The sequence below is a fragment of the Misgurnus anguillicaudatus genome, chromosome 1 (assembly GCF_027580225.2).
Source record: "Misgurnus anguillicaudatus chromosome 1, ASM2758022v2, whole genome shotgun sequence".
Classification (NCBI taxonomy): domain Eukaryota; kingdom Metazoa; phylum Chordata; class Actinopteri; order Cypriniformes; family Cobitidae; genus Misgurnus; species Misgurnus anguillicaudatus.
The window spans coordinates 24,797,309-24,819,998 of NC_073337.2; the positions used below are offsets into that span (position 1 = coordinate 24,797,309).

A 22,690-nucleotide genomic window follows, 5' to 3' on the forward strand; every position below is an offset into this window, starting at 1 on the left:
AACAAACTGCAATACTTTGAGATAGCGAGAGACTTCACAATTTTTAAATATGCTTTAAATAAATTTACTCAGTCTACCTATTAAAATAATAACATTAGACAAATAAAATATGAATTTTCATACTTCTATTTCATTAATAGCTCACAATTGTCCCCCTGCCCCCCAAACGCCGCTTATGCTTTTAAATGAAAAATTGCTTTGTGGGCACATACTGATAAAATGCATAGGCTCTACTATAAAAAATACGCACCGTTTTTGTCTTTTTTGTCTATTTCTGGGCAATAGAATAAACAATATCAATAGATAACAACTAATGCATCATAATCTATAATAAAAGTATCTAGTTATTATTTTAAAAATAACAGGCAACTACATAAGTAGCATATAATACTAGGCATAATTGTGCAAGTAGCATACAACCCATAAGATAATGTGCGAGACATTGCAAGCAGAGGTAAGTTTTATGATTTAGTAATAGGTCAGCATGTGCAACAAATGGCTCTGATAGTCGTGACTCGTGCTTTAAAAAAGGGGAGAGAGATGGTGTTCTCAAGTTTCAGAGTCTTTAGTAACTCATTCCAGTCGTACGCAGCTGCAAACTGGAAGGAGCTACGGCCGAAGAAAGTATTTGCAATAACTTGTAAATTGCTTGTTTTGGATAAGATGCATAAATGTATTATTTACATTGAACCTTGGAGTTGCTGGTGGTGAGCTATAGCAGTGGTTCTCAAACTTTTTAAGCGTGCGGCCCCCCTTGTGTACGGCGCATTCCTTCGCGGCCCCCCCAAAGAAAATTTATGACAAGAAACTGTTTTAAAACTCAACTTTTGATTAAACAAAACATATGAAATGATATGAAGTAGTGCTGTTGGTTAGTAGTCTTATTTTTTTAGGTTTAATTGCACAGAATTCATAATAAATTAATTTATTTTATAAAATGTCATAAAACTGGGGCCCCTCTGGCACCATCTCGCGGCCCCCAGTTTGAGAACCACTGAGCTATAGGAACCTGCATAAAGGACAACAAAACTGGGTTTGATCCCAGCGTACATAAAATGTATACTGTCAGTGCAAAAAAAATTTTTTCGGTGTGCGGCCCCTCCAAAGGCTACCTTGACCCCCCACAAAAAAATGTATGACATTAAAAAACCTCTTAATTTTTTTTTATAAACATGAAATTACGTATTGTTGTTGGTTAGAAGCCTTATTTTTCTGAGCTTTAATTACACATAATTTATGACAAATTAATGTATTTTATAAAATGTCATAAAACTGGGGCAGTTTGAGAACCACTGCTCTAAGTGTCTTTTGACAAAATGTCTGTCATATATATATATATATATATATATATATATATATATATATATATATGTATTTAAGAAACATTTACATGTTTTTATATATTTATTTATATTCTATATATTCTAAATTATATAAAAATAAAAAACGTTATTTAAATAAAATATTTCTTAAATGTATATATAAATGTATGTGTGTGTATTTAAATATACATATTTACACACATCACAAACTCATATATTATGCAAAAAAAATACTTTTATTTTGTATGAGATTATATATATATATATATATATATATATATATATATATATATATATATATATATATATATATATATATATATATTTATTTATTTATTTATTTATTTATTTATTACCATAAATCTCATATTAACTGTAGGTGGTAATGGATAAGATCATACTTTATCATTATTTTATTCAGGTGTAGCGGCAGGGGTCCTAAGGGAGGCTTCACAGCCAGGGGTTTGATTTAGGGTTGAAGCAAAGCACTGTTTCTGGCTCCTTTTATTTTTGGAGACCTTGGAGAGAAAGAATACAAATTATGATGGTTTTCATTGCCGATGTTATTATGATCCACGTGTTTAACATTCAAGACTGACAAATTCAAAGTTTTGAGCATCATAAGATTTAATGTGAGAGGGAGGGGGAGAGAGATCTCCACACTTTGTCACATTCATCATTCGTGGGGTTGTTAAAACTCACAGGTACACGGCACGCGAACACTTCACACTTCTGTAACACCTGCCCAGGCATCTGAAGGTTTCGAAGACGAATATAGCTTTTCATCGCGATCGGTCTCGTGGGATGATTTTGATCCGGCAGTTTACCAAAGCAATCTTGATCTGGCATCGCGAGTTTTTCCTGAGAAAGGTGAGCGACTGTTTAACTTTCAGTTTGTTTTAACTACAGTTTGTGAGTCCAATATTTGGTCCATGTATCTCTTTTGATAACATTCCCAGCAGATTATATAGAAAATATCCCGTAACGCATTTTTACCTCTGAAGCTTTGTAACACTTTTGATGACAACAGAAAACATCGCGCATAAATTCATAAAAACCTAAAATCAAACAGTTTTTCTGCAAACTCCACATTCTTGTTTATCACCTCCCAGAGTACCACTGTGGTTGTTTAACTGTTTTATTATTTAATTATTGCGTTCTGAAAACAGTTTGATTTCAGGCTTTTATAAAAAAAAATTAACTTGTCTGAATAGCAGAGTTAATATATTATTGGTCATGGTTTTGGCATGCAGTTATTAACTAATTAATCAGTTAAACAACCTAAAAACCATCACAGCTAGTGGTATTCTGGGAGGTGATAAACAAGAATGTGGTGGATTTTGCCGAAAACAGTTTGATTTTAGGTTTTTATGAATTTTTAAACATGAATAGTTAACATATAGCATTGTTCATGGGTTTATCATCCAATTATTCAATAATAAAACAGTTAAACAAACAGTAAAATCATCAAAGTGGTACTCCGGGAGATGTAGAACAAGAATGTGGTGGAGTTTGCAAAACATGAATTTTTAAAACTTGTCTGAATAGCAGGGCAGTGGGCAAAGGACAACTAATGAGTTTGGCTGTGGATGCTTTGGAAGTTCTTCATTAAACAGTTGACCAAAAATTAGTTCATATCTTTGAGTTTTCTCACAGGTAAGTACGAACGCGTCCAGTGCAGTTTTCAATCTTTACCATTTCTCACTGACTGGAGACAAATGTGGCCCTTTGTAATTTGGAGATTTCATGGGAAAAGTGTAGGCTATGTCTTAAACATGCTTAAATGTTGTTTGGATTAAGGCACAGCTGACTTTGTTTTAAAATATTCCTGTATGGAGTGGACAGTCTCTTGAAGTCACGAAGAAATGGGTGATACTGTATTTTCATGGGGAACGTGTAATAATAATGTGTCTTATATTAGTTTTAATGCTGTGAATTTGGATTAAACACCCCACTTCTGTATTAATGTATTAATGTAAATGTTATTAGATGTTTTTAAAAACATGTTAATATCATTAAGTGTTTTATGTGATTTATATTTGTTTTTAATATAATTAAATTCATAGTTTATAAAATGTTTATGTTTTAAGAACAATAAACAATGTAGACAAAATGGTTTATTGATGATTATTTATGCACAGGCATCCGAATGTCTTCTGGGAACGTTCCCTGCTGGTTAGCCTGGAAAGTTTAATGTAAATAGAACATTCCCTTTAGGTTCTGGGAACCTACCGAGAACTTTCGGAGAATTCCCCGAACCTAAAGGGACCTAAAAAACTAAAAACAAACATTCCCAGAATGTTCTGGGAACCAGAAATTCTTTGCTGGGTTGGTAGTTTTATTTTCAGTAAGTTTGTGTTACCTTCGTTTAATTTTCTTCTCAATTCATTGTTGTGATAAAATCAACTGTAATGGGGTAATCAAATTTCTCCCTGCCTTCAATGGCGGAGCCAGTCAGGCACATTACTCTGGGGTGGAACATAAAAATGTCATTATGCAAATAAACATGTCAATCATCCAACCTTAAAATCTTTTTTAAAGTATTATAGGTGCGTAAATCACAATGATCTATAACATATAACTTGCTACAATAATTTGAAATTCACATAAAATGTAGTCATAATTCACTCCCATGTTTTGTTTAACTATTTGATCAAACTTTTGTTCAAAATTCAATTTGAAACCAGAGTTTATATCTCTCATTGCTGAAAGAAAACTATCAAGTATAAAGACCATAAATAAAGATGTTTGTGTGGGATTATATGTGGGATATCTGAATGTACAGTGATGTACACTGTCAGATTCAAAGCGGCTGTTGCGCGGTACACACTAGGGCTTTTCGCACTGCGCTTAACCCTGGGTTATCTTCATTCTAAACCCTGCTTTTAACCTTGGGATAAGTAACGTTTCACACTTGGAATTTAGAAGCGGTTTTATCCCTGAAATTAACCCAGGGTTAAGCACCGCTTTTGCGGGGTTATACCTGCATTGCGGTGACAAACGCATGCAGTGTGAAACAAAGCATGCAGGGTTAGAATTTTGTGACTCGATACATAGCAACGGACAGCCAATTAGAAACTGAAGTACATGTACATCGTATCACCGTCTGTGTACTAAAAACCCCTGAAGTAAAGTAAAAATGACAACAGCCAAAATAGATTTATGTGACCTGTTTTTAACGCGGAAGCACGAGACAAGCGGTTATTTAAAGCAATAGTGCGCTATTTTTATTCAGTCAATTGACCTCGCTTTTTATCCAAACATGATTCATGAGTGTTGATACCACAAATATGCAAATGAAAATGTTACCCCAGGGTTAAGAAAACACAGTGTGAAATGTCAGATTTTGAATACCCATGGTTGTCTCTAAACCCCTGGTTAATAATGAACAGTGTAAAACAGATAACCCAGGATTCCGTTAACCTGGGGTTTAGAATAACCCAGGGTTAACAATTTCAGGTGTAAGCACGCTGGAAGAGATTCTCATTAGGCTATCAAACAGCTTCTTAAACAATGGTTTTAAGCCCATTGTGTGTGTTTTTACCGAACTTGAAAAATACAGACTTAAATCAGCTTTTTTGGCACACAGTGAGGAAAACACGTGATTTAGGTGCCTGTCATTTATATTCACTAAAACAGCTTTTCATAGAGTGTTTTAAGGCATGAGATGGTTCTGTTTCGTATCACAAGCACCACATTAAAGGGTAGAGTTCATAAATGCAGAATAATGTCAACAAATCAATGAAAAACGGCGGTCCAATTTGGGGGAAAAAAGGTGGCGGCGCAACACTGTAAAAAATACTTTGCTGCCTTAAAATTTTTTGTTAAATCAACTCAGATTTATAAGTCATGTCAACAGAGATGAGTTGTCACAAGTCAGAAAAGTCAACTTAATTTTATAAGTTATAATAACTCACTTGTAGTTATAACAACTCATCTCTAGTCAAGATAAATAATAGTAAGTTGAAATGACTTGTAAATCTGAGTTGATTCAACAAAAAAATTCAGCAAAGAATTTTTTACAGTGTACTAAAAACTAGTTATTTTTATTTATAAAGTTTTAAATAAGGATATTTCTACAACAACACTGCGTGGATTACCATCAGAAGACATTTGTTTATCATCCTGGAGCCATTCAAATTTTGGGGGGGAAGGATATATGCACATTTTTTTGGACTTGAAGGAGCTGGACCCCATAACTTTACTGTTTAGCAACTGGAAGATATAAGACATTTTCTAAAATAACTTTAAATGTGTTTGTCTGAAAAATGCTGGACATATGCATCTCGGACGACTTCGGGATGAGTAAATCATGGATTTAATATCATTTTTGGCCGAACTATCCCTTTAAAAAGTGAAGCCGCTGGCTCTTTGATCACTAGGATTGCCATTCGTGCCAGTTCCGCCAGACACGTTTTCGGGTTCGTTCTCCGGAAGTCCCGTTGCTCGACCGCATACATCATCGAGGTTCTCACATTTCAGTTAAAACACATTAGAAAATTACGATTTATTTCTTTTAAGACATACAATCATTGTAATTTCATTCTTACCTTGAAATGTAACGGTTGCTTTTCTGAAATTAAACCCGAAATATTAAACCTTGATGACGTATGTATGCGGTCGACCAACGCGACTTCCGGAGAACAAACCCGAAAACATGTTCGGTACGTGTCCGGTGGAACTGGCACGAATGGCCACCCTATGGATCACCCACTGGTGGCTGGCTGCAGTACAGGTCATAAACCCCGCCCTCTCCATGTCAACTCAGCTCTAAATAAAAAATTATTACACTTCCAATAAAATTTTCCAAAAGATGGTCCTTTATGATAGTTGTTATCACGCTGATATATGTTCAATTGTTTATTTTTGTGATAAGTTCAATTTTTGCTAGTAATTTCATGCTATAGAAATGGGGCGTGTTGTTATGATGGTTGAATTGGGGTTGAATTGGGCGCACATGTGTTTGGGTGGAAGTTTGATAGCTTCTATGCATGCCCTGGCTCCAAACTGATGTTTTTACGTAACATGGCAGCACCCACAGTCGGACATTTTTGGCTTCAATTCATTACAATAGAAGGAAGCGACGTCGGGTCGTCCATCTTTTTTTTACAGCCTGTTGGAAAAATTATAACGCCAAAAAGGTTCCTCACTTGTTGTTTCATGGATGGAAGTGCTACAATAAACACACACATAGGTCACATAGATGCCAAAGTGGCCAAGCACATATGCTCACATGTACTTCACATTTCACATCTAAAACCACCGGAGTACACGTGGCCGCGACACTTTTCTCCCCTTTAAAGCGTTTGGGCCCTCCAGAGTGTCTGCTTGACATATAACGATAGACGGGTCCGTGTTGGTTCCGGGTAGTACATTTTTGACATTTCTCAGTTCTGCACGGGTCAGCCTTAGGAAATGTGTGACAGCTTTTGTTATGATTAACTGAACCAAGTTATCCCCGCATACACATACACTGATGATGAACATGAACAATAATGTCAGACTTGATATCAATGCCGATGTGCAATACAGCTGATGGAGTCATCATAACACGTTTCTTCATCTACAAGCACTATAATTTGCATTTGAACATTTATATTGATGCATATTATTACTATGGGTTTTGAGAAAGGTGTGCTACATTATTAAGCATTCAACAATTTGTTCTGTCTCTTTTAGAGATGGCGTGGAGAGCCTTAGCAGCCTTCACCATGCTGTTGTGTATTGGTACATCTTGTTGCGATGATACTTTGAAACAGTACTCCTCTGATGACACCATCAACAACGTCGTTCAGGACCCTAACACTGGCCGAATCTACCTGGGCGCCGTAAATGCCATCTACCAGCTGAACTCTGACTTGGATATTGAGAGCAAGGCCGTGACGGGCCCTAAGAACGACAACCGGCATTGCACTCCTCCAATAACCACTCAGTGCTCAAATGCTAAGGCAACAAACAACATTAACAAGCTCTTGTTGGTCAACTCTCCAAATGGCACCTTGGTCGTGTGCGGTAGCTTGTTTGGAGGCATCTGCTCCCTGGTGGACCTTAACAGCGTGGAGAAGTTGGTGTACTACGGCGACACCAAAGCAGGGAAGACATATGTGGCCAGCACAGAAGAGACTGTCGCTGTGGTTGGGGTTATTTCTTATTTCATAGACTTTAACACTAACACTAACCTAAACGTGTTTCTGGTGGGGAAGGGCTATGGTGGCTCGGGCAGCCCGAAGCTTGTCAGCACTCACTTGTTGCAGAATTATGGCAACATGGACGTCTTCGAGAACATAGAGGAGTGGTTTATTGAGCAGACTAGCCCTTTCGCTCAACGTTACCTCCATGACTTCCGCCACGCTTTCAAGGATAACGGCTACATTTATTTCCTGTTCTCCCGGACCCCGGGCCCCAGCGATAGCAGGAAAATCACGTTTGTGGCACGTCTGTGCGAGGACGACCATCAGTATACTTCCTACACCGAGCTTCAACTCAATTGCTCCAGCAACATCGATGGACAGGAAAACACATACAGCAAGGTCCAAGCGGCATACCTGGCCACCCCAGGAGCGGTTTTGGCTCAGGATATTAAGCTTTCAGAATCAAACGATAAGGTTTTGTTTGTGGTGTTAAGCGCTGATGAGGAAAGCAGCCGTTCGGCGTTGTGCATGTACCCGCTCAGCACCATCAACGCAAGGCTCAAGGAAGTGATCGAGTCCTGCTACATAAGAGAAGCTGGGGAGGAATGGAAACCAAAGAAGGTTTATTTACCATACGTCTCCAAACAAGAGGCCAGCTGTTATATCAAAATAACGGTGAGTTGTATTTTTTATCTCTTGTTGTTGTGTGGTCCTATAATTCAGGCTTCACTTGTTACCTGCTTCGAAAGATGAATTTTTATACTTTGTTGTGTTTTGGCTATGCAGCAAGACATGATGCAGAATTTTAAATGTGGAGCAGAGTTCCTTCCCTCACCACTAGCCAGTAAACCAAAATACGCCTTGACTGTCAAACCAATCTACACCGGAAAAGAGACGCTGACGGCTGTGGCTGTGGCGGTAGAGAACAATCACACAGTGGCCTTTTTGGGAACCAGTGGGGGAGATGTATTAAAGGTGAGAACTTATCATTTAGCATTATCATTAATATTCATTTAGACACATGAACTTATTTTAGTTTTGACAGCAAGTCAGAAGGAAAGATTCACTACGAAAGTCCTTTTGACAAATCTATTTCGAAACAAAATCCAATGGCAATGATGCAATTAAATAACTTTTAATTGCATCATTGCAGAAGTTAACAAAGACTTTAAACAAGTTACAAGCTACTGTTGTTGATTCCACAGCCCTTGCTGTGGTGTGGCTTAGTGGTTTAGACTTCAGGGGCCAGTTGCACCAGCTGGACGTAAAAAAGTTAGGAGTCAGGCTTGGGTACTTTGTGAAAAAAATTTACCCCTGTTGCACCATCTGAAACTACTACAGTGTGCTGCTACTCTCAACTTAGACGATGCGTGTTGCCACATATGCGTTTAACTGCAGTGATAGTTGAGACGTCATGCGCGCTAATATAGTTACAAATTCACCAGCTCCAGCTAATAGATGAAAAATGAGAGCTGTTCATCCCCTTCCTTAAGATGCATGTGTCACGTGCAGACTAGGGATGTTAACAATTAATCGATCTTCGATTAATTGTCGATAAGAATTAAATCGATAAAAATTAACGATTGTCGACAAAGCAAGCACGTGTGTCCGGCGCCTGCGCAAAGCACATACACAGCTGGTGAAAAAATTAAACAAGCGCAAAGAAGTTAAACTAGCCATGATCACAACGATGCTTGAGGCCAAACACACACTTGGGCTTTATAACCTCATTCGAGAAGAGGCTGGCTGCTAACGCAACGAAATGGCATCCGCAGTGGATCTGAGAGGTTCCGATGCCGAAAATCTAAACACAGTTAGGATACTGAAAGCAAAGACCCTCTTCAGGGAAGCCTGCAAGATTAGCATAGCAGCGCTGCTAACGCTGCTTTACACAGGGAAGGAGACCAGAAGCCGTTTTTAATAAACAAATTAAAATGTAAAACTTACATTCTGGCAAGAAACTGTTAAATGTAAACTGTAACTGACTGTCGTTACACTCTGAACGCCCACAACATATATCATTGATCATCATCATTACTGGCTGAGGCGCTACACGCTAAACGGATTTTCTAATGGAAGGCTGAAGTCTTCATAATATAAGCATCTTTGCTGAAAGTACGCCGCAGGTCTAAAGCTGAGGTGACGACGGGAAAAGTGCCCTTTGTGTGCTTCTTGGATATAATTACAACAAGTGATGTATCAACGACTCAGAAAGCAAGGTGAACAACTAGAAAAATAACACTTGATGATAATGAAAACTTATTTTGTCATGGACGCACGGACTTTCATCCGACTGTGCGGAGTGCCCGTTATGAGGCGGAGTTTACTGTGTCTATTAGTCATTATATTTCATTACGAGATTCAATTGATGATTTTTATCAAAACACCAACTACATTGACTCATTTTACAATCCCACTAGCATGTTATTTAGACAAAATAAAAACGTTTAATTCACGTGAGGAAGCTGGCATTTTTACGCACACTTTTATGTCATTGGCTATATGTCACTGCTGTAATGGCTTATTGCACTATTACTGTTAGCGATTATTCGATTGATTGATCGTTAATTTAAATGATCATCGAATATGGGAAATTGCATATTTTGACATCCCTAGTGCAGACCCATAGCATCAAACACAACCTGCACATTAACTAAACAAACGAAAATTTTTATTAATTTATTCGTGTTTGATTCGTGTTTGATGACATAAATTTCCCGTGTTTTTCGTGTCTCTGGAGATAACCCCAAGCGACAATGATTTAAAAATGGGAAAGAACGATGAGAAAACAAAATATGAAATGACACGATAAAGAAAGTCGTGCCCCAGACACGAACAGCCATTGATAGAAATTCGTGCTGGGACGGACGAAAAAGACATTTGTTACGAAAAACAGCGGAAATTCGTGTCATCAAACACAAGTAAATGAATAAAAAATGTTGTTACTATAACACGACTGGCCTTGAGACTGTGTTGAAACGAATTTTGAATTAAAACAAAATTTAACAAACACTTTTAACTCTTTCCCTGCCAGCATTTTTTTTTTAAAGTTGCCAGCCAGCGCCAACATTTTTCAAGATTTTTTTCAAGTTTAATGCCTTCCAGAAAATGTTCTTTTTAAAATATATAAACAGTACAAGATATCAAATGAAGGAACAGACCCTCTGCTTTCAAACAAAAAGTCCTGTTTCATCCTACCTTTATTAGTTCTCTTTTTTATTACCTCTCAAACATGGGTAGGTTTGAGCAAAAAGCTGAGATAATTAAATTTTTGTAAAGGACTTTTGATAGAGATCAGATTCAGAGTGATCCTCAAAACTTACCTGGGGCACGTTCAATCTCACACCGGTGCACAACGTTTTGCTACGGTTTCCGGGTTGAACGACATGTTTCCTGGAAACGGTGTGCAACGGAATGCAACAGGTTTTAGAAGCGTTTTCTCTTGTTTGGTGGGTGTGTCAGAAATGCCGGCCCAATCAGAGGCAAGATGTATAAAACCATGCGGTAGTAAAGAGACAGCTCGCTCAATGGGTTCAAGTTGGAATGTTGTCTTTTATTCTGGACGGCAAGGTCAGTGACTGTAACATTGAGGGTCTTTTACTGTATTAAACACACATTTATAACGATTTCGTCAGGCTTCAGAAACATTTAAAAAAAAACACAAAGAATGGCCTCTCAGCTACCGTAGTTGCAACTCTTGCGTCATCACAACAGGGCGTTCAACACATCGCCGTTTCTGTTTAATAAACATTGTGCAACGTTGTGCAACGTTTTGTAGGGACTGAACGCAGCCCTGGACATACAGCTGTTTGCCCTAGGGCAATACTTCCGGGTTTTTATAAGTTGCGGAAGAGCACCACCTGGTGGATAATAGCGGAAATACACGTCATTGGCAGGGAAGTCTTTTCTCTTAATTGTGTATAATGTTCACTTATAAGTCGCTTTGGACAAAAGTATCTCCTAGTTGAATGAATATACTGTAAATGATGCTCTATGCTCTACTCCTCCACTCTGCAGGTGCATCTCGACCCACATCACCCTAGCTTCTATCACAGGATTTCGGGAGAACACACAGATAGTGGGGTGAACAAAAACCTGTTTTTTGATTCAAGTTTTGATCATCTGTACGTGACCACTGGCAAAAAGGTTTGTACCCGGTTTATAAGCATATACTCATTAAGGTTAAACATCAACGGTGTTCTTCTACAACCGGGCACTGTACAAACTTTGGCAAGCTTTAAAAGGCATGTTTGCTGATTGTTGGGATGTTGCATACGTTTTTCTTCGCCCCTGGCCCCCACATGTGTTACTTTCCTACACCCAAAACTGTGGGCGGGGCTACAAAAGCAGTCGTTGCCCTTCCAGTTTGGAGATGTCGTAGGTGTCATAAATTGGTACACTCTAAAAAAACAACCCAATTGACAACCCAGTGCTGGGTAAATATTGGACAGAACACATGCTGGGTAACAGCAGGTTGGGTTTTTGAAAAAACCAAAATGTAGTCATTTTAATCAGTAATGGGATTAATATTCTGGGTTTGGTTTATTTTTGCTGGGTTATGTTTTATCATGTGCTTTATTGAAAATCAAGATCATTGTGAACCCCATATAAAGTTCGCAGTTACAAAATCATTTAAAGGACTGCTTACTGACATCAAGTATAAATTATGCACATTGAAGTAACAATGTAACAGGTTGAATCAATTGTTTGAATTTAAGACAGAATTTGTAATTTTACAGTATATAAATGAAATACTGAAATGTACATAAACAAAACTACAGCAGTGTAGGAAAAGAAACAATGCCATTGTTAAACTTAAAATAAAATCATTCACAGATGTGTAAAGTTTTTTATAGAACAGATGTTTTAAGTTTCACAGTATGGTATGTATTTAACAAAAAAAAAACGTATTAAAGTTACTCCTCGCGAACAAAGATGAATGAATGATATAAAATAGTAACTAAATACGACTCAACAACACATATAAATTCATATAACACATAAAGGTTTGAATTTTTTCCCCTAGTTTATTGACCTGTGACATGTGAGTGTTATATTGTGTTTTGTTTTAACTTTTTGTAGATCAGGAAAGTGCCGGTGCAGACTTGTGAACAGAAAAAAGATTGTCAATCATGCGTGTCCCAGCGTGACCCGTACTGCGGCTGGTGTGTGTTGGAGGGTCGGTGAGTCTGTCAAAACTCTTTTGACTAAAGTTCAACGCCATTTCGCCACGTCAACTGGTAGTCGAACAAACTAAGCATAAAAATGGTGGTTCTGATAGCTTGTGTCCACTGGCAGTGGCAAGCGACCATGTGACTTTCATTTGACATGGGAACCCCATTATAAATTCAAGTTTGATGGTGTTATATTGTAATATACAGCAATAGGTCTGTATTATAGCTAAATATATTCTGTTGACCTTGGGCTCGGATCAGTATGTTTGATGCATGCACATTACATGGGACGCTATAGTATTCATTATTTCATAGATATCGGTGTGCAGTCCAATTAAAGCAGGTTTAAGAGTATGCATGCAGTGTGGCTTATTTGTTCCTTTATCATTTCCCACAGATGCACCAGGAAGAAAGACTGTAGCAGAGGAACGGAAAGGAACGCATGGCTGTGGAGTCCGAAGCAAAAGTGTGTGACCGTTGAGGCCTTTGATCCCCCCAACATCAGCCGCAAGAAAACAGATGGCACAGAGGTACCAGAACACAAACACACATATACCGTACACTATGTGATGCTTTCTGACTGGTAAGTGCGGGTTGCACACACATTGGTGCCGTTTACATGCGAGTCAAGTCGGGTAAAAAAAATTGCCATTGGGTCGGGTTGGAATCGAATCTAATTTTCTCAGATTTGTCTTGGGTCGAGTTCTTCTTTTAAAAAAACTTTGTGCAACTCGGGTTTGGGTAAAAAGTGATTCGAGTCATTTAAGGTCAGATACATTTCTATGGACCCGCGAGGACCTCTAAATCAAAGTGTGTGAAGGGAACCCTGATATTCTAACACATTTGTACCTTTTACGGTTTCCTAAATCACTTTTTTTAAACTTTTATTAAACAGGTTAAGATATACGTTCCCTCCCTCCCAAGCATCTATGATCCAGATACACTGCAGTGTGTGTTTGGTGATTTCATAAGCGAAGCTACTATGGAGGGAAGTAATGTCAGCTGCCATCTCCCGACCTCTGATTCAATATCACCCACACCTGACAAGCAAGGTAAGAGCGAATCTCTTCCTCTGTTTGTCTTTTAGCTTTCATAATCACATCCTGTCAAACTGCCCTCTCGCTGTTTCTGGGGTCCCTGAACAAACAGATGGTGTTGTCTCACAGCTGATGTCTCGCATGAATAATTTAGTGCTTCTTTGTGTTTGTAATTTGTTACATATTGATTATTAATTCTAGAGTCAGCTGTAAAACCTTTATATCTAGAATTATTCTTATATTTTTCCTTAAATTTAAATCTTAAAACTCTTAAGAGACATTTTAATTTTTCCATGTTACAGTATATATTACTGGTATTGAACGCATGACCTTGGTGTTACATGTACCATGGCCTACAATTGGAGTTCTCATTGGCTGAATTACTAAATACTGTGCTCAATTCAGTCAGTAAACTGTGATTTCCTTTCCCATGTGTAGATTTTGTGGCAGTGCCGGTGAAAATTAAGGTGAATAGCAGCATCGAAGTGGCCTCCAGTGCGTTTAACTTCTACGACTGTGCAGCTGTGAAAAGTGCAAAGAATACACCGTGAGTATCAGCAAAGTCCCGCCTGGGGAGTCACGCAAGTCGGCGGAAATGTTTGCAACGCTTCTGGGAAGTTATTTCAGTCATGCAAGACTAAAATCCTATCAACTTGAATGGAAAAGAAAGATATTGCTAAAATCACAATTAAAACAACACATTTCTGACCAGCAATTAAACTGTACAACTGTACCAAAATTTTGTTTCTTTAGCTATAAATGTAGTCCCGTTTATACCCATATGCGAGGGTCCGCGTACAGTTCCCTCATTTCCGCACCACTGGATTTTTGTAACTGCGCATACTTTGTACGCGTAGGTTGCGCATGCATGTACAGGAGTATGTAGCCAAGGAGAAGCATAGCATTTTGTCGCAGTGCACGTGTCGAACGTCTGTGTACACGTACAAATCAAATAAACTTTGCAAGGCTGCGCATTCGACCGTGCCTACTATACTCCAGGCTTTGAGCTCAAACTGCATTAAAACACCTTATTTTGAGGTTGTTTCACCTACTGCGCAAGCAGATTGACAAGTGCATCACGCAATTCTGTTCAGAGCTCCTCCCCCAAAGAATCATCTAGAAGGCGGGACCTCCGTCGCCAAAGTGGCCTTATTGAGCATTGCATTCTCCCCTGTTCATAGTAATAGCAGTGTCAAATCTTGTTATCCAGTATCTTTGGTATCAGGTCCTCCCAACCAACAGGTGGTGCTCTTTTAAACACAAATGCGTTCTGATATGCACTCCACTATGGATGTTTTATTAAGAACTACAGTGCTGTTCCTTTTAACTGACTTATTAACTAACTAGTCCATGAGCCTTTAATCTTTCCTTCTGATTGATCGACTGTTTGTTCTGCAGTTGCATAGCTTGTGTAACCAGTCAGTGGGGCTGCCAATGGAACATTCAGGAACACTCATGTAGTGATAAAAATGATGCTGCTGAGGGATCCCATATCATCAAACATCTGGAGGTAAGAACGATCTTGACATACATTGATCATTTTTGCATCTGAACCCTTCATTAGATTGGAACACTTCATTAGATGATTTTTTTGGTTCTTGCAGGTCGGTATGTGTCCGCAGTTTGAGCTCCCAGATCCTCTTCTCATTCCCGTTGACTATAAAACCCCCATCAAATTTCAGGGCAAAAACATGGATTTTTATTCGGTAAAATGCTTATATATCGCACCTCACATGTGTAGAAGTTGGATTTCCAAAATGTCCTGGAGTAAATATTCTTTATTACTCTCTCTTGATCTCAGGGCAAAACCTTACAGATCGGCACTGAGCTCATGAAACAGGTGGGCGAGGTGATCGTGGAGGCTGACGATTCAAAGTACAGTTTTGAAGGCTATCAGGTGAGTACGCTCCAATCATTTACGCTTTGTTTTATGCCTCTTTCTTCATTCAAACATTGATTTGTTTTTGGCACTTTGAGCTCCAGCCAATATGACATTGATGGCTTTTGAAGTGCACATTTGTAGGGGGTGTGTGGGTGTAGTAAACAAACGGCGATCTGGTTTCGAAAAGACATCATGTTGGGAGAATTAGAGCCCCGGCAAACTGATGTGCCCGTCTGAATCCATGTGCTTGTATAATGACACTTTCTGCTGTTTTTGTGACAGTTTGCCTACAACAAAGAGCCAGAGGTGAACGTGACGTTTTATGTAAAGGATAAAGACACAGAGAGGATGATTGACAGCACCCTTACAGGTATACTTCTGTCATTATTGTACATAAGAGGTGCACGAAATCCAGCACTGGGAAAATGTCTTTGAAACCGTAGCTTGCCAAGCTTTTGCAAAATCTGAGAAAATGTATTTGGCACACAAACAAAGAATGCATTTAAAGGTCCCATGGTATCAAAATGAGATTTTTGTGGCTTTCAGCCCATGTTTATAGTAGATGCTATTTTTACAGAGGCTACTGGTAAAGTTTTTTTTTTTTTTTTTAGAAGATCCTGACTTGTTCTACTGTAAACACACACATATAATTAATATAATTTATTACACGGCACTCTAAGATACTTTATTCTGATTGGCCAGTCTTGACATTACAAGGTATGACATTCCGAGATAACAACCGCTCGAAACTATTGACAAGGTAATCCGGATGCTACAAATAATTTTGACAGGTACAGTTTAATATTGCACAAAAAAACTAAAGAAAACAGGTTTTCCTTGCATAAGGTCTACATTCGTTAAAAATATTTAATATTTAATGTTCCTTACCTTACTTAAGATGTTAATAGCTGTGTAATAAACAGGATAATGTACAGGCAGACGGTTGTTATTGCGAAATAAGACCCTGATCACACTGTCTGGGTTTATTTCTAACAACCTGATGCTATAGATTATTCCTTATTTAATTAATATATTAATTTTCTGTGAATTTTTTATAATGAATCTACTTATATCATTTCATAATTTCATTCTGGCTGTAGCTTGTACTTGCTTAGACACTAAACTATGGGACTTTTTCTGCACATACTGTTTGACTGACAATTGGTTGTTTTGTCCAGTATTTGTAAGTTGCTTTGGTTAAAAGCATCTGCTACAACCCCAAATCAGAAAAAGTTGGGACACTGAAGAAATTGTGAGTAAAAAAGAAATGGAATAATTTACAAATCTAATAAACCTATTCACAATATAATATAGATAACATATCAAATGTTGAAAGTGATACATTTTGAAATGTCATGCCAAATATTGCCTCATTTTGGATTTCATGAGAGCTGCACATTCCAAAGGGGGTTGGGGCGGGTAGCAATAAGAGGCCAGAAAATTTAAATGTACATATAAGGAACAGCTTAAGGACTAATTTGCAACTGATTAGGTCAATTGGCAACATGATTGGGTAAAAAAAGCCTGTCAGAGTGGCAGTGTCTCTCAACAGTCAAGATGGGCAGAGAATCACCAATTCTCCCAATGCTGCGGCGAAAAATAGTTTTCTGAGTTCTGAGAAAAATTGCAAAGAGTTTGAAGTTATCATCATCTACAGTGCATAACATCATCCAAAGATTCAGAGAATCTGAAACAATCTCTGTGCGTAAGGGTCAAGACCGGAAAACCATACTGGATGCCCGTGATCTTCCGGCCCTTAGACGGCACTGCATCACATACAGGAATGCTACTGTAATGGAAATCATAACATGGGCTCTGGAATACTTCCAGAAAACATTGTCGGTGAACACAATTCACCTTACCTTTCACCGTTGCCAGCTAAAACTCTATAGGTCAAAAAAGAAGCCATATCTATACATGATCCAGAAGCACAGGCGTTTTCTCCGGGCCAAGGCTCATTTAAAATGGACTGTTCTGTGGTCAGACGAATCAAAATTTGAAGTTCTTTTTGGAAAACTGGGACGCCATTTCATCCGGACTAAAGAGGACAATGACAACCCAAGTTGTTATTAACGCTCAGTTCAGAAGCCGGCATCTCTGATGGTATGGGGTTGCATGAGTGCGTGTGGCATGGGCAGCTTACACATCTGGAAAGGCACCATCAATGCTGAAAGGTTTATCCAAATTCTAGATACATATGATCCCATTCAGATGTCGTCTCTTTCAGGGAAGACCTTGCATTTTCCAACATGACAATGCCAGACCACATACTGCATCAATTACAACATCATGGCTGCGTAGAAGAAGGATCTGAGTACTGAAATGGCCAGCCTGCAGTCCAGATCTGTCGCCCACAGAAAACATTCGGCGCATCATAAAGAGGAAGATGCGACAAAGAAGACCTAAGACCGTTGAGCAACTAGAAGCCTGTTTTAGACAAGAATGCTACAACATTCCTATTCCTAACATTGGTCCTCCTCCAGCTGTTCCTTATATCTACATTTAACTTTTCTGGCCTCTTATTGCTACCCGTCCCAACTTTTTTTGCAATGTGTAGCTCTCATGAAATCCAAAATGAGCCAATATTTGGCATGACATTTAAAAATGTCTTACTTTCTACACTTGATATGCTATCTATATTCTATTGTGAATAAAATATAAGTTTATGAGATTTGTAAATGATTCCATTTTTTTTTTACTCACAATTTCTACAGTGTGCCAACTTTTTCTGATTTGGGGTTGTAAATGAATGGAAGTAAATGTAATGTAAATCTTGCACACAGGGGCGTATCCAAATCCTCTGTAGAATGACCCATTACATACACTGTTAAGAAAAAAAGTTGGTTCAATGTAACTTTTCCCCGTCATTGACAAGTTATCTCGTAAATTAAGAGAAAACATTTCCCTGTTATAACGCTATCCTGATGAGTTTTTACGGTAATTTGTAATTCCGCTATTATCCACTAGATTATCCACTGTTACCCAATTTATAAAAAACGAATTTTAAACTCCATGTATGTTTTGATCATCGTTCTGAATCTGATCTCTAACAAAAATTATGTTATTTTAGCTTTTTGCTCCAAATTTTAATTCATCTTAAAAAAGTTATCTCATCTTTTTGAGTTAACTAATATTTTTAAGTTGAATTAACTAAAAATTTTAAGGCAACCAGGTCACTTACTTTAAGTTAAACCAACAAATATTTTACAGTGTAATGGGGCGTACACACCAAACGAGAATTCAACGATTTGCGCAAATAGATTACATAGCGCAGGGCGTTGCGGATGGCGCGAATTGGGCGGCCCAATTGTCGTGAAAACCCACGCTATTCACCTCAAACTCATTAAATCCTGCTAATATTCCAGAGTAGGGAACGCGGTGCTTGCGTTTGGTGTGTACACAGCATTATGCTACTTGCTACCAACTAGTATGGCATATAGTAAATCATGTTTCATCTTTATACACACAAACAGACTCGAATGAATCATTTCTGAACTTTGTTGTGTGTTTTTGTGATTTGCTTCTCTTTTTGTACACAGTGGTGCTGTACAACTGCTCAGTTCATCGTGAGGACTGCAGTCTGTGTAAGAACGCAGAGAAGAACTATAACTGCGTGTGGTGTGACAACACAAAATCCTGCACCTACAAGGACCTGTGCAAGCAAGAACTTAGTCAATGCCCTTCCCCAACAATTACAGATGTGAGGACCATCACAAACTTTACTCCTTCCCTGACACTCACTCCTGTTAAAACCTGACATAAACATCTTGTACGAGTCATAAAAATCAGTGTTGGATCATTATGAAACTTAATACAACATTCAAGCCAAAGATGAAACGCATTCAAGAATATCTCATCTGTGCGACGTCTGCCATGACAAATGTTGCCATGCATAATTCTCCGCTCTTGGTTCAAATGCAGTTCATAATTTTCCCCTCTCTTCATCTTCACCAAAAATAACAGTATGTTTTATTTCCAAAAAGCTTGAATGCACTTAGAGGGTTTTGCAGTGAAAGACAGTCAAATTCGTTCAACTCCAATGGGAACTTAAAGGACTAGTTCACCCAAAAATATAAATTCTGTCATCGTTTTCTCATCCTCATGTTGTTTTAAATGTGTATAAATTAATTTTTTTCTAATGAACACAAAAGAAGATATTTTGATATATGATTGTAAGCACACAACAGATAATGACCATTGACTTCCATGGTAGGAAAAACAAATACAATGGATTTCAATATGTACCGTCAACTGTGTGCTTACCATCATTTATGAAAATATCTTCATCATTATTTATTACAATACTTCCATAATATTTGTTTTTCTTACTATGGAAGTCAATGGTTACCATCAGCTCTGTGCTTACCATCATTTATCAAAATATCTTCTTTTGTGTTCATCAGAAAAAAGAAATTCATAGCGGTTTCCAACAATATGAGGATGAGAAAATGGGCAGGGCATCGGCGGCCTGCCTAAGCTGGGAAACCAAATGGTCAAAATGGTCCGTCATTAGCCTCTTTCACACAGTAATTCTGGTAAATTACCATGAATTTCCTAGAATGAATTTACCAGTAAATACAAAATGTGCTGTTCACACACGCAGTGACATTCCGTCTTTTTACCAGTAAGACATCATTCACACATCAGTATCAAAATACCGGCAAATCCGTTGAGAAAGTGGAAGTTACCTGTGGCGCACGGCGCTCAGTGTTGTATTTGTAAACAATCCACATTGTTCATATCCACGGTCCGTATTTTGTTGTTTTCACTTTTGTGGTAAACGCTGTGGTAAACATCATTGCATTAGGCAACGTCAAACTGAAAATGCGTCTTAAACAACAGTACTGTTTGCTAAGGACGATGGTAAGCTGTTTTAAACAACTTTATTGAATAAATGTGGACGTAAACTTCAGGACGTAATATTAATATTAAATAAAAATGAACAATTCAAATTGCAAATAATTTGAAGAAAACAAAAACCTGTTTGTTAATTTGTAGCTTCTTATAAGTGCACAAATTGGAAGACACCAGACAGAGGTAGATTTACTTTCTTTACTCGTCTTGTTTCTCCCTGATTAAATTTTTTTTTACAGTTTCTCAAAGACAAACAAGCTTAGATGTGTCATTAAAGAGAGAGATTAGAAGAGACTAGATGAGTCTCAAAGAATCAATTTTTAATTTTTAGTTTCCAAGTGAATCATTGTAATAATCATTCATTGTTATAATGGCCATTTTAGAACAGAAACACTTGAATAATACATTCATCATATAAGTAACTAATAGTAGCACTACTCCAGAATCCACATACACTAGCGGCGTTTGCTCACAATATTGGCTGCGTCCGAAAACTCTAAATTGCTGCCTTCTGAGGCAGCTTTCCAAGGCAGGAAGGCATCAAGGCATGTCCGAATTCAATGTTTGGTTTACTTCCTGTCTCCTGAGATACCTATGCGTGGGCGTACATTAAGAATGTGATTGGTCGAGCCCGAAAAAATAAAATGGCGGCCAAGGACGCGACTGGACCACCAATTTAGTGTAAATAAAGGTAGATTTTCACTTTTTACACCTTTTAATTGCATTTCTAGCGAGAAATTAGTATTGTAGTTTTCAAATATGTGATTAGTTATCACAAAGGCGCTCTCTGTTTATATTTCAAACACGCTGCCTTTGAAGTGTGTCCGAAAGTCTTTCTCTGAGCTGCCTTCATGCCTCCGAAGTCATTTCCTCATGAGGCAGCGAGGCAACGAGTCACTGCCTTGAGTTTTCGGACGCAGCGAATGTCATTGTCATTTTTGAAACATTGTAAAATTGCCATTTAACCTATATCAGCTCAACCTAAAGACATCTCACCGTTGGCTAAACGTGTATAAAAAAGCTTTAACACACACGCTTCGAAAAGTATACATTTTGCAGGGTGTCTCCCTAAACTTTCTCTATGCTTTTGTTTAAGATTATCCCACGGTACGGACCATTGGATGGCCAGATCTCTGTCACAATAAAGGGCTCCAACTTGGGCATCAAGCAGGAAGATATTAAAAGTATTACTGTGGCAAACGTGCCATGTAACCATCAACCTGAGAGATACTCTGTGTCTACTAGGTAATGCACTCTTGTTTCAACCGATAGTTGGGACAAACCCAACAGTTGGCTGATAAATAACCCTGTGCTAAGTTGTTGTTACCCAACTTGGTTCACATTATCACATCATACACAGTATATTGATTAGTAGAATTGTGTATATAGTGTAGCACAGGGGTCTCCAACCTTTTTGTGATCATGTGATCTGGAGGCTACTTTGTTGATATAGTCTACTCAAACCTTTTTCTTTTACTATTATATTTGTTGATATGTTTTATCATTGTAAGCCAAGCTAATATAAAACATATATAATTAATAAATATTAAAATTGAGGCTATTAATAAAATGTGCTTTGGTGGGCAACTCAGACTCGTGTGGCAAGAGGGCACCATGTTGGACAACACTGGTGTTGGGAATTATGTTCATCCTCACTTGTTTTTTCTCAGTGTTGTCTGTGAGATCGGGTCATTTCCCGCATCACCCCCTCAGGACCTGCCCAATGCTTACAGCCCGGATGGGCTAGTGGAAGTGGAGGTTGATGGAGGACGACGGGGACTGTCTACTGTAAAGTTCACTTACAGGGTAACTGCTTTCTCTATGAATATGGTATGTCTATTGACATGGTTTCTACAAAACGAGGGATTGTTTTTCTTTTTTAAAACCCATTTCCAATCTGTATAGTGCTGGTCTAGTCAGCATGATGTAATCTTACCTGTTCATTTCATGCATTTGGCAAATGCCTTCAGCAAAATATTGGCTTTGTCGATAAACGTACAAACAATGATGAGAGTAAACATTCACAGAGACTTTTGTTGTGTCCTCCAGGATCCTGATCCCCAAGAGGTGACCCCGTCTAACGGGCCTGAAGCTGGAGGAACCCTCATCACCATTACAGGAGAAAATCTGGACACGGCTAGCAAAGATGACATCAGCATCTTTGTCGGAAGAGAGCCTTGTGAAGTTGTGAGGAACCGGGTTTCAGTAGATTTTTGGGAGAACTGAAGCAGATGATATTTGTGTATTCCTGATCACTTTTTGTGTTGCAGGGTGACATTTGGCCAGGAGA

General features: G+C 38.2%; 1 protein-coding gene and 1 pseudogene across 1 annotated transcript; both read left to right on the plus strand.

Annotated features, from left to right (window-relative positions):
- The window catches only part of LOC129432031 (plexin-B2-like), a 56,201-nt pseudogene that overhangs the window by 28,006 nt on the left and 5,505 nt on the right, over positions 1-22,690 (plus strand).
- Positions 1,987-22,658, plus strand: LOC141364315 (plexin-B2-like). The gene is made up of 16 exons (XM_073868629.1): positions 1,987-2,192; positions 7,002-8,128; positions 8,240-8,428; positions 11,471-11,599; positions 12,536-12,636; positions 13,025-13,157; positions 13,523-13,679; positions 14,103-14,211; positions 15,063-15,174; positions 15,269-15,370; positions 15,466-15,561; positions 15,829-15,916; positions 19,086-19,246; positions 21,497-21,645; positions 22,071-22,206; positions 22,450-22,658. Exons 2-16 carry the CDS (start codon positions 7,004-7,006, stop codon positions 22,624-22,626), a joined length of 2,964 nt encoding a protein of 987 aa, XP_073724730.1. The 5' UTR covers positions 1,987-2,192; positions 7,002-7,003; the 3' UTR covers positions 22,627-22,658.